This window comes from Vicia villosa, unplaced genomic scaffold, assembly GCF_029867415.1.
Source record: "Vicia villosa cultivar HV-30 ecotype Madison, WI unplaced genomic scaffold, Vvil1.0 ctg.000212F_1_1, whole genome shotgun sequence".
Lineage (NCBI taxonomy): Eukaryota > Viridiplantae > Streptophyta > Magnoliopsida > Fabales > Fabaceae > Vicia > Vicia villosa.
This window is the reverse complement of record NW_026705078.1, coordinates 1222476-1236217: the sequence shown is the minus strand read 5'-3', so window position 1 is coordinate 1236217 and position 13742 is coordinate 1222476. Positions and strand designations below refer to the sequence as shown.

Here is a 13742-nt window from a genome sequence, read left to right as displayed (position 1 = left end):
GTGCCAAACCAGGCATTTCGTCGTAATCCCACGCAAAACAATCTTTGTTTTCTTTCAGCAACGTAATGACTTTAGATTTTAGAGTTGGTTCCAGTTTTGCACTAACATACGTTATCCTCTTCCGATCTCCTTCCCCGAGATTTACTTCTTCAAGTGGATCTTGGGCTAACATTTTAATATTCGAGGCCATAGGGTCTTTCTCGAATCCCAGAGGCTCTTCGTCGTAGATTGCGTCCAGTTTTTGGGTAAGTTCTTCCTCTGTGGTGTTTACCATTCGAACTGGATCTTCAAAAGATTGAGAGGACGCATGTAACCTTGAATTTGATATCTCCTTATTTTCCGAAACCGAATTTACCGTCATGTTTGATAACTCGGCTTCGAGAGCCGTGTTTCTTTTGTTCTCGGCTATATAAGCCGAAATCTTCTCAAAGAAGGAGGACTCAGACATCATCAACATCGTCGTCCCAGCCTGTTGGCCGTATTGTTGGATAATTCTCATTTGATGCGACATCCTCTGGACCGTCCATTATCTCTCTATTCCACTGGAAACCATTTGGGTGTAAAGATAGATAGTATCATGCGTTCTTGTTTGGAGTGTATATATCTTCCGCAGCATGGCAAGGTCCTATATTTCCCAGATTCCTGTCGAAGCTAGTTTTGTTGACTTGATTAACTTCAGCCATATAATAACTCTGGTCTCCCTCGATGTTCTCCACTATGCCATCTTGTCTCCAAATGGTTAGTCTTTGGTGCATAGTTGAAGGCACCGCAGCAACTCCGTGGATCCATTCCCTTCCTAACAAGAGGTTATAATTTGCTTTTGCTGGTATTACCATGAACATAGTTGGTCTGGTAACAGAACCCACAGTTAAATTTACTTGAACAACTCCCAGAGTCTGCCCAATTTTGCCTTCGTAGTTTGACAAAACCATGTTATGAGGCCTTATATCTGTGTCAAACATACCAATTTTCTTCAACATGTATTGGGGCATTAGATTCACTGCCGCCCCTCCATCTACCAGAACTTTGTTAATGCCAACGTTCTCAATCTTAGCCCTTATGTAGAGTGGTTTCAGATGATTTCGCATGCCTTCGTCAGGCCTTTCGAAGAAAGCATTCTGCTCCTCAACTGCTCTGTTGTTTAGCACGTAGTAACACACAGGTCTGTGTTTTGTCATCTCTTCGACGTCAGTTTCTTCACACTCCTCAACTTCAGTTTCTTGATTGAATTCGTGAGGGAGGACTGACACCACGTTGCATATCAAGTTGAGAGATGATACTCTATCCGAATCGAAATCATTTGTCATTCTATCTTCTTCCTTCCAAGAATTGGAACGCATCTTTTCTTCTTCTTCTAAAATATTTTCAGCTTCGAAGAGTCTGCGTTCTACCGGAGGTTTGCTTGCCTTTGCCCCCTGGTGTTGGACTTGGTTGCTGCTAGACTCTCCAATCTCCCTTGGCTTGTATTCTCTTTGGGCCTTCTTCATTCTTTGGTGCCGTCTCCATTGGGATCTGGACATAGGATTTCTACCTTTGTAATTCTCAAGCCTATACATCTCTCGATTTGAGGTCTGGAATTGCTTCCTATAGGCCATCGCAGTTCTTCCTCCTTGGTCCCAACTTCTCCACTTATTGGTTCTTGCGCCAGCTTGCACCCATCTGTCCTTAGGTGTATCTGCAGGGACTCTGAATGTGACCCCTCGTGCCTTAGGGTGAGGACTGTCAGGCCTCTTATATGAAGTTCGATTGTCGAACGTATATATATCAGGATGGAGACCTTGGGTTTCTCGATTCATGATAAAATAACTCCTTTCGAGGGAACGCGCTAGGAGTTCATCATACACTGCTCCGCACCTGGGACATAACACCACTTCTGTATTTGCTTTGTGGCATCTGACCAAGAAACTCACCAAACTTTCCGCAGTTCTTGGGTATATCTTTAGCAGTAGGTTTCCGCCTCTCCAAGGCTGCTCCAATCTCTCTCTCAGGGTGCTCTCGAAGTTAGCTTGGATTCTTCGATTCAGCATTATAGAGCATCTTGGGCACATCAGCATTTTTCCTCCATTCTTCTCGTGGCAATTCCAAAGGTAATCTTTCAAAGTTTCGCCCTTTGGTGGAATGTCCACATTTCCCTGTTGCCTTGCCAGCCATTTCTCCAGCTCTTCAATTTCAGACAAAGGTCGTCTAGCATTTACCATGTTGACAACTGCTGGAGGGGCTTCAGAAATTTGTATCTGCTGAAGTTTCATCCTGAGGTCTTCAGTGGCCTCGCTAGTTTTTTCTTCCAGATTGTCGGTCATTTCTGGGTCGAGGGATCCTTCAACATCAGTATTGAAGACCGCATCATCATTTAGGCTTTCAGTAACCTGCTTTCCCTTTGACATCATTTCTGGTTCAGCAAATTCGACTTCAGACACTTCCACCATGTTGATGTCACATGGCTCACACAGGTTGGTGTCAGCAATGTTCAGGGGGTTGGTATCGACCCTCATATGACTTTTGGTCTTGTCAGCGAATTTCAAACGACCATCCTTGATAGCATTCTGAATTAGATCCCTAAAAAGAAAACATTGTGAGGTTTTATGGCCTAAAAAACCATGATATTTACAAAAGCCTCGCTTCTTCCGTTGTTCTAACGGAGGAATTTTAGAGTTAGGAGGCACTATCATTTGGCCATCTTTTACTAATAAATCAAATATTTCGTCACATTTGGTGACATCGAATGTATAGGTTTTCTTAGGAAATCTATCGCTTTTATCATTTTCTACTGGATTTTTCCCGTTGGCAGGGGTAAGTAATTTGCAAGCATAAGGCGGCGCTTCTTTTAATACAGCTAGATCTATTTCGACCTCCTCTATGCTATATGAGTCATCGAAGGTTTCGCTATCAGTGTCTTCGACTTCAACATAAGATATTCTTTCTTTCTTGTAACTCTTGTTTACTTTAGCCTTTTCTGCTTTCAGCCGTTCGACCTGTCGAACCCTATCTGCCAATTGGGCCATGTCTCTTAAATATTGGGTATCTAATTTCTTTCTAATCGAATAGTCTAAACCACCAGCGGCTATTTCGACTAATTCGTGCTCTGGGATGACTGTGAAACATCTTGATTTCAACAAACGGAACCTGTTTAGGTAATCATCAATAGGCTCTGTGAACTTCCTTTTAATGCTAGTCAATTCCTTCAAACTTATCTTTGTTTGATCCATGTAAAATTGTTCGTGGAACAATCTTTCCAATTGTGTCCATGTATCTATGGAGTTTGGGGGTAAAGTAGTAAACCAAATGAAGGCATTTTTCGTTAATGAACTAGGAAAATACTTGATCCTTAGATCTTCGTTCCCTGCTAACGTTCCTGCCTCTGTTAAATATCTGGCTATATGTTCCACCGTTGATTCGCTAGTATCCCCTGCAAATTTGGTAAACTTGGGTACCTTAATACCTCTTGGCAAATCACTTTGCATGATGTATTCAGGTATGGGAGATGTGTAATTTGGACGTCGAAATCCAGTATTAAAGCCGTTATTAGCCATTATTCTTTCTATCATGGCAGTAAGATTATTTTCTGTTGCCAGATCATTTCTCCTGACTCTGTGGACAACTTCGTCAGGATGTTCGTCTCTCCCTACCATAACTAGTCTGGGCTGCTGTCGGGGAATAGCTTGTTGGCCAGTCTCAGTCGTTTCGATTTGAGTTCCCAGTTCGACCGCTGGATTCTGTGCGACTGGATTTGGCCTTGGTGGGGGTACTATGTTTCGGATTTGTTCGATAATTGGGTCCTCTTCTTGGTAGGTTGACTGGTTGTTCCTTCGTCTATTTTGTGGGACTCCTAAAAAATCTGCCATTCGTCCCAATTGCGATGATAATCTTTGGTATGTTTCTGCACTATCCTGGCTAGACCTAGTAATGCTTGCTACTATTGGATTAAAGATTGTTCCTAATTCTCTAGCAAGGAGTCCTACCATATCCTGGTTACTTGCATCCATTTCTTGTCGAAATGCTGCTTGAGTACTAGTGGTCATAGGGGGAATCTGAGCCGACAAACCAGTATTGTGTGCGCTTCGACCTACTGAACCCATGTTTGGTGAAAACGCCATTGTGTTGGCTGCAGTGTATGTAGGCCCTGTTCCTCGTAATCCTGCCATGTACGAATATGGCATCCCGTATGGCATATTTTGTCTCGAACCATCTACAGCGAATGATGGTCCTGGGGTAGATAAATAATTTGCAGCGTTCGTCGATACGGGTGGTATCTCGCTTGTGCTTGCAAACGGAGGAGCGGTAGTCGATACTGAAATTGGGATGGTCCCAGTTGATGTGGAAGTATTTTCAATCATGGCTTGCGAACTAGCCGCTGGTTCAGATCTTGTCGCAACCGGTATGGCCTGCGCTCCTTGAGTGGAAGTCGAAACATTCGTCGCGTTTGGCGCTACTGTTCCTGATCCTTGTAGGGGGATTTTCTTCGCCCCCTGCACTGGCCGCTACGACCATTTTCTTGTTGTACCTTCGTTTAGGAACTGGATTTGCACTATTGGTTAATTTACCGTTCCTAAGGTTCATACAAGGTCTTGACAATTTCTAGACAAAACAAAACAATCAATTAATAACACTTAGTTTGACACGGTCCCACTGGGCGTGCCAATTTGTTTACGGTGATTTCCGGTAAACAACCGCTAGTCTTCCAAACTATAATAAATATGATTTGGTTACTCGCAGGATCGACTAGATTGATCCTAGGACATAGTCAAACAAAAGGTTTATTGATGTGATTTGGTTCATACCTGTTTGTTTTGATTTCGAGAAATTTATGTTCAAATGACTAATCATTCGAGATAACGCTGGTTATATGAGTTAGTGTAACTTCGACGCATAAATCGTAATAAGAAAGCATGTAAATTGCGAGAATGTAAATTGCAAGAAAATTAACATGCAAGAATATAAGTCGCAAGAAAATAAATTGCAGGAAAGTAATGTGCATAAAATTAAATGACTTCGAAAGTAAAAGTTAAACAAAGAAAGTAAATTACAGGAAACGAAAAGATATTTGATAAAAGTAAATACACATGTATTCAAATTGGTGGTGTCATACGTACATTTCTCAGCGAACTCTTTCTCTTAACACTTGATACTTAAGCGATATGTGAGTGATTTGTACAAAATGAACACACGAAATCCTATCATTAAGACTCCTATTTATACTAAATTTGACCCTAACGGTCATACAATAATCTAATGCCACGTTATCCATGAGAACTCTGGGGATGCCATCTGTCTATGTGCAGTTTATAGAAACCGTTTCGCAATTCAAACCTTCCCGCTCAAGTCCTTTTCGACATGTGGCTATATAGTTATATTCGAAAATGTTACGGAAACACATTAAGCTTCAGTACTTTATGTAATTTTCCGCGAAATGTCTAAGTCTTGGCAAAGGTATCTTCCGTGTTAGCTTCGATATTTCTCTCCTTCGTTTCAACTTAGACTTTTTCTTAAAGCATAGCCATCAGTAGCCATTTTTTAAATCTTCGAAGATGGTCATCAGAAACCATCATTCTTCGAACTTAAAACCTTCGAAGATCAACTTTTTAAACGAAATCTCCAGCTAACACAATCACTACATGATTATACTCATCAATCACTACATGATTATTCTCATCAATCACATTATCATAATATATTTCCATACAAAGCCAATTAACTCGCAACTAGACTATCATCCATCATCCATGCCATTCGAACACTCTCGTAGATGGAACAGTTCATCTCAAATGACTACTCGTTCATGGGTACACACCGAGGTACATTTAATAATCGAGCATCACAACCTCTGATATCCAATATAACCTAAGGTTACTCACATTCATTCACCAAACCAACTAGGGTTTCTCTATCACAGCCGAATCAATTAAGATACTAGGATGATCATCACCCAATTAGAGTTTTCACAATGATTTGACCAATTATGTTTTAATAAGTGTTCATAATACATGTTTAATATGACATCTCTCATACTATTAAACAACTCTACACTAAGTAACCCTAGAAGGAATTCACATGATAATTTAGTCATCTTAAACCATGAATAAAATATTCAAGCATGTTGTTACACCATCTATCATACAACTAGGCTTCATAAAATTAAAAGCTTACTACTATAACTAAGATTTACAAGCATGATTTTACTTCACCATATGGTAGAACATTGAATTAGCCTTCCAACGCATCCGACCACGTCCCAAACAGAGTTATGAAACCCATTTTAGGGTGAATTTTAGGTGTCAATTGATTTACATTGAGGGTAAATCAATTTACTCCTTCTCTACCGTAGGAAATGAGAAACTTTAGGCAGGTAAATCGATTTCCTTGAGGGGTAAATTGATTTCCCTCTATAACTTTTTTAGAAAACTCATTTCTAACTTCAAATTACCAACATCCAACATCTTTCAACTCATTCCATCATCATATAACACACCAAAACACTTCATTCCATCATCATAACATATATGGTAACCTCGATCTTGTGAAACTTAAATGAATCTACAAACACAACTTCTAAGCACAACAACACAACATCATATCATCAACATATAACATAACTTCATGCAACAACAACAACATAACACCAACACAACATTAAAACAACATCACCTTATGCACAAACAACATCAAACATCATGAATTCACAATAGGTATGCAAAACAACAAGGTGTTCATATATCAACCATCAATTTCACAACAAAGCAAGAAATCTCTAAAATCGTAAAATCCAAATTCATTAAATTTTCCTCCAAAACTATAACTAACTAAGAATCCACCTTATGAGATGAAGAAGATGATGAATTGAGATGAGATGATGTGAGATGTTGTTTTCCAAATTTTGCTCCAAGCACTTCTTCTTCCTCCATGAGTTTCTTCTTCTACTTATACTCTTCTCTACTTTCTCTTCCCTCCCTCTCCTTTTTCTTACTAACTTTGGCACAAAATGAGAAATATAAAGGAAAAGGAAAATGAGAAAACAGGTAGTAAACTTGTTTATCTTTTAGTGAAACCAAATTGGACAATTAGCATTCTAGCCTTGTCAATTCCTTAAAATATCCAAAATGCCACTCTTTACTAATTAGCAAGGATTAGAGAATTGACTAAGGTTTAATCTCTTCTTAGCACACTAATTATTCAATTTGTTCCACGTAATAAAAAAATTAGCATTTAAGAGAATATGGAATATTACATCATTTATACATTTCAGAAAGCAAGAACATATTCTATATATATTCTACGTGTTTGTATTGTCGAACGACTTTGGCAAGATCATAGGTGCAGGGAAAGAAACAAGATCATAAAGGGGTGGGTCGAAGATCTTTAAGCTCGTCTCATATAATCTTTAGGTTAGTGAAATACTGGGATAGAGATCTGTCTCCCTGTTTGATAGAATGTAAATTGCAAAGGATATCAGAAAAGCGAAAATGATTACCTTTGGGGAATCTCTCGTGAAGGACTTCCTAGAGTTCAAAAGCGGAATAGAAACAAATAGTGCTTTGAACTATGTGCGGTGATAGGGTTCGGTTAATCCAAGAAAGAACCATGTTGTTGGCAGGATCTCAGCACTCAAAATTGGGATCGAATGAATGCGATGATAGAGATGAATTTGGATTTTGGTCTACTCATAACATATAGAAGAAAAAGGCCCATTGGACTCTTGAACATTGGAAAATTAATAATACAAAAATAGAGTGTCAATATGGTATTTATACACACATGAAAAGTTAACTGGCTTCCTTCTTGTTTTAAGGACTCTGTTATTATAGATTGGAAGAAGAATGAAAAAACCAGCTTGCGTGATTGTGAAGTTCAAGGTGAATTTGAATACTGTAAACCACAACTATCCAACGATTCTATGTCTATCATTCTAGGTCACAAATAGAAACAAAACTAGCTATAATATTATAAAATAACAACATAATTCACATTTAGTATCCCAAATTTCTAAAATAAAACTATCTCACTAACTATTGAAAACCAAAAAAACCTAACAATAAAAAAGCAATATATATTATATATATCATATATAAACAAAATTTCGCTTCGCCCTTCTAAAAAATAGAGCCCAATTAAGTCGAACAGGTAGAAGAATATCTCAAAGCCGCCGCCATAGCATTGTCGTCTTCTTCTTCCATAACTCTTCAAATTAACCTCAAATACAAAAACCTAATCAGAAACAGTATGGTTGTGCCAACAGAGAAGCATAGCTACACATCTTCCGAAGATATAGAATCTCCCTCTTTGTTGCTTCGCCACTGAAAAACACCGTTTTGTAAAGCTTGTTTTCTTGCGTGGTTGCGATTTGGAAGCTACACGAGAGAAAGACATGATTTGGAATTGTGAGGTGTAGAAATCGAAACACAATTGAACACGTTTGAGTTTGTTACTTATATATACTTTTTTTTACGCAACTTGTACGCGTTAAATCGTTATGCATTTATTCCATTTGATTTGTTTTGTTTTGTTTTTTACACGTATATATGCCAAAAAAAAAGGAGTTTAGTTAGCTACAAATATATTTATGTTAAATTGTTTAAAATATATTTAACAGTAAAATTAGCTTCTAGTTTTCTATTATTTGTCTATATTCAATTCATATTAATCTAAAAGGAATAATTTTCCGAATAAGAACAAATAAATTTGGTCAAAAGAAAGGGGCACAAGTGTAAATTTCTTAGAGAGAAAGAACGAAAAGTTGCATTACATGGATACTTCGTTCTATGGATATTTCCATAACCAATTAATTTCGGTAGCGTATATATCTAAAAAAGGGGGAAAGTGTAATCTGTGAGGTGTAAGTATACCCTTTCTATGAAGCTTCCATCTACACGTGGAACTATTGTCCTTATCCAATCACGTTTCTTTTTGTTGCAAATAAAGAAAGAACAATATGTAGCAAAACTGAATTTTGTGACCAATAAGTTGGGTGTGTGATTTGGCCGCCATTAACTAAGATTTTTATAAATTTTCTTTAATATAATTTTTTTTGAAATATTTTCTCTATTCTTCGCTATTAATATAAATAAAAAATTAAATAACTTATGTCTCTGTACGTAGAGCTGTCAAAATGAACTAGTCTATATGGACTGGTCTGTCAGATTTGAAAAATCATAAAATTTGCGTCTAAAAATTAGAGTTCATATTTTTCAGAATTTTTTTAGTCCAATTCTGAAAAGTCCGCTATCCATTAGGTTAGCCCGGATAGGTCGTGGATAGTCCATTAAACCCACATAATTTTAAATTTTTAAAAATATATATTAATAATAGTATTGTCTTACTCCAAAATAGCATATTGTTTTTCCATCACTAGATTTTATCTCTATTCTATTTAATCTTTCTCTTTTAAATATTATACATTAATATAATCAACATTCTCTCATTATATTATATTAGTTTTTCTCTTATTTTAGATATTCAAGTATTTTTTAATTAAATCTAAATATATGTTGTATTTATAAACACATTATAGTATTTATAAGAGATAATATAGAACTTAAAAATGTATTATGTTTAAAATAATATAATTTTTAATTTTATTTATAATAAATATTATGAAATTTTAATTTTAATTTTTTTAAATAAAAAAGTTCGTTTAGGGTCGAGTAGCCCGAAGTCCATCTAGGCCCGGGCTCAGGTAGTAATTTTAGAGTCTATATTATACAAGACCTTTTTGACTCAACCCTAAAAAGTTCAGGGTCTGTCAGAGCCGGCCCATTTAGGATCGGGTAGCCCATTTTGACAACCCTATCTCTAAGTCTCTCTTAAACACGTTCACAATTCTATAAAATTTTAAATTAGTATTTGTTATATTTTTAACTAGCTTCATCGTTACTCAAAATAATTTAACGATGCTAACAATCCTGCTATATATTTACTGATATTTTTAATAGATAAATTACGAGCTTTCGTTTATTTAAGGATAATTTAGGAAAAAGTTTGAGAAAATCTCTTCGTACTCAATAACTTAGTGTGTGAATGTACAACAACTGGATTGGAATTTCAAGAAGTAAATTATAAAATAAAGGATAAAATAAATGAAAGAAATTGATAAAAGCAATCGAGTAAAATACTTAAATTAAAAGTAGGATGCAGATACATACATTTCTCACAAATTCAGTATTTCTGTAACTTGGATATTTGAATTCTATAGAGAACAACAATGAAAAATGTGAATCCTTGCCATAGAGACGAAAAATACTTATATACTATGTACATCAATAATCGTCGACAACGGTCAATTCTCTAGTACCCGACGTATACACTATTACATAAGCCTTTGTCTTTTGGTTTGCTTCCATATGTTTTCAGTTCTTGACCTGTTGCAGAACCGTTACTTCTGTTGAAAAACATCTTCAAGTCTTCCAACTTCCTCTGTCGAGAATCAATTTGTTTCCTGTCGACTACTTGTGATTTTGATGTCAAAAACATGATTTAACTATCTGTGTTTTCGCCTGTGTATTTATCTCATACCCCCACTCCTGTCGAATATGCTTGAGGAGAATATCACAGGCAAATAGATACCAGCCAAAAATTCCACTTTCGATCATGCTTGTAATATGGAAGAAAGGTGAAGTTTTTAGTAAACTCTCGACACAGTTCAAGGCAATATGCTCGTGTCATAGTCATCATGATCAGTACCACCTAACGGTCACGTCAGTTTATGTAACACCCGTATATTTTAATTTTTAATTTAATTGGAATTTAAATTAATAATTAGAATTATTTTGGGTTTTGTGGAAATTAATTGGAAAAGAATGGTTGATGGCATTGGGCCATGTGTGATATTAGTAAGGAGGAGGGGGTGTTATGTTAGTAAAGCCCTTTACTAATTAAAATGTTATTTTTCATAAAATAATAAGGAAATTGGAAAAGAATATAGAACGTGAAAAGAACTGAGAAGTTGGAAACTCGAAGAACATGAAAGAGGAACAGAAAAGGAAGAGACCAATCAAGAACTTTTGGCTAGGTAAGGGGGGACTCTCCGGTTAGCATCTCTTATCGTATTATAGATGATAATGTTGATTAGGGGTGTTGTTTAGGTCAATTGATTATATGATTAGATTTGGGGTTTAGGGTAATTTTTTAATAGATATAATTGATGTTATCTATGTTGATTTCTCTGTATAGTTGTGTGAATTGATGTTATGGTATGAATATGGAGTTTGTTGATGTGTTGTTGTGTTCATCCATGAAACTGAGTCTGTGAATATGAATCCTTAACTAATTGAGTAGAACTTAGGTTTTTAATGTGTAAAATTGATATAGGATGATAGAATGTTGAAGTTAGATGAATCCTATATGTTTTAGTGTGCAAGAATTACGTTTCTGACCCAAAATCACAGAATGTAAACGGTGAAAACGAAAGGAAGACGAACTGGTGCAGTTGCAGGTTTTTGGTGGAGCTTCTGGCGTTTTGCGTATGATACGCGTACGATACGCGTATGAGGGACGTTCCCAAGGGCCATACGCGTATGATACGCTGCCATATCCTGTCCACAACGCAACCTCTTCCTGTACGCGTATGAGAAGGTGCTGATACGCGTATGATGATGTGATACACATATGGGGAGTTTTTGTGTGGAAATCAGCCTCTGCTGATACGTGTATGGTACGCGTATGACCAGTGTGAGTGCAGAATTTTTCTGTTTTGTGATTTTTGAAAGTTTGATGATGCGTAACTTTTGAACCGTTGGCCTGTTTTGAGTGTCGTTTCGAGTATGATGAACCTTATGAAATATTCTTTATGTTGGATGATGATTTGATTGTATTTGAATGATGCTAATGTATATAGACATTCTTTGATGATGATGATGATGATGATGGTTTGAGTATGAGATGATGTTGCTCATAGATTCGATGATGGTATAAGTATGTTGTGTATATGTTTGCATTCATTCAAAATCATTTGTTGAGGGCTGTATCCAGATGATGTGTTGGATCAGTGAAGGGCATAATTCCCACTGTGTGGAATTTGTGCTGGCAAGGCCGTATCTTGACGATGTTTGATCGGTCGGTGGGTTATTCCCATTGATGATGTTGGTACCACATGCATAGTGCCAGTTCATTCATATGCATGATTTTCATAACATGATTGAATGTGTTTCAGTGTTATGAATTGATGATGTGTTTATTGTATGATGGTGATTGTCTGAATATAATACAATTGGGTGAATAATATAACTATGATGTGTTATTGTTTATGATGCAATAATATTTGTTAATTGTGATGAGACTCACCCTTACATGTTGTCACTTTCAGATTGAGGATAGCGGCTTTCGACCTTGGTGAGGATTAGCTCATAAGTCAGTGTGTTTAGTTAGCGTCAGGTGTAATGCTCTGATATTGTAACACAGGGGAACGCGAGTTTTGAGCTTATAATTTTGTGACTCTATTTGTTTTGTTTTGATGTTAGATGTGGGATATAGTATCAAAGATGTTGAATTTATCCGTATGATTTATTTCCGCTGTGTTAACATGAGATGTTATGAATTATGATGAATTTCCTCAATGAATGCATGACAGTGACATATGATGTTTGTTTTTTTAAATTGAATTGTGGCACCCTTGTTTCATGTTACTCTGAAATATTTATTTAATTGTCACGGGGCTTAGAAGAGTGTTACAATAGTGGTATCAAAGCATAGTCGGTCGTTGTGACCAGAGTCTTAGTGTCAGTTTTCCCTGTGTATGCGACTAGTACGAGTTAACTTGTCGATACTTTTGTTCTGACTAAATTGTTTGTGATTTTAGCAGAGCAATGGCTGGAAGAGGTGGAAGAAATGATGATGCAATTGTTGAGGCTTTGGGGATGATTGCTGGCGTACTGGGAGGAAATGCCAATGGTGTTGGGATTGGTGCGAACGGACAATTGGCAGAATTTCAAAGGAACAACCCTCCGTTGTTCAAAGGCACTCACGACCCTGAAGGAGCTCAAAAGCGGCTGAAGGAAATCGAGAGGATTTTCAGAGTAATTGACTGTGCTGAAAACTTGAAGATGAGGTATGGTACTCACATGTTATCTGAGGAAGCTGACGACTGGTGGATTGCTACCAAGACAGAGCTAGATACTGATGGAATAGCAATCATTTGGGCTGTGTTTAAGAGGGAATTTCTGAGGAAATACTTCCATGAGGATGTTCGGGGGAGAAAGGAGATTGAGTTTATGAAGCTGAAGCAAGACAATATGACAGTTCCAGAGCATGCTGCCAAGTTTGTAGAGTTGGCAAAGTATTACACTCACTACATCAATGATGAAGCTGGTGAATTTTTGAAATGCATCAAATTCGAGAATGGCCTCCGTGATGAAATCAAGCAGGGTATCAGGTATCAGAGGATTCGACGGTTTGCTGATTTGGTTGACTGTAGCAGGATATTTGAAGAAGATATTATCAAGATGAAGTCATCTCACTCTCGCGAGTTGGTTGACAGAAAAGGTGAGAAGCATATGGATAGAGGTAAGCCATATGGTAGAGGTAAAGCTGTTGATGGGAAGAAGCCTAGTGGGGGAGACTCCAGTGCGTTTGTCAGATGTTACAACTATGGCAAGATTGGACACTGTAAGAATGAATGCAAGCTTGATCAAAAGATTCGATTTCCTTCTTGCCACGAACATCCTCCGGAAAGTACTTCCTCAAAAACTCCCTACGGAACACAACCCAAGTGATCTCCTCACCATTAGCCTCCAACCTCTGACGAGACTCTAGCCACC

The 13742-nt window shown here is 37.2% G+C and overlaps 1 protein-coding gene across 1 annotated transcript; it reads right to left on the bottom strand.

Annotated features, from left to right (window-relative positions):
• Positions 1-551: 551 nt before the first annotated feature.
• Positions 552-8204, bottom strand: LOC131625422 (uncharacterized). Its single transcript, XM_058896284.1, has 2 exons — positions 7466-8204; positions 552-6964 (listed from the first exon to the last, which is right to left on the bottom strand). The coding sequence occupies exon 2, from the start codon at positions 4332-4334 to the stop codon at positions 576-578; it is 3759 nt and encodes a 1252-aa protein (XP_058752267.1). The 5' UTR covers positions 4335-6964; positions 7466-8204; the 3' UTR covers positions 552-575.
• Positions 8205-13742: the final 5538 nt, after the last annotated feature.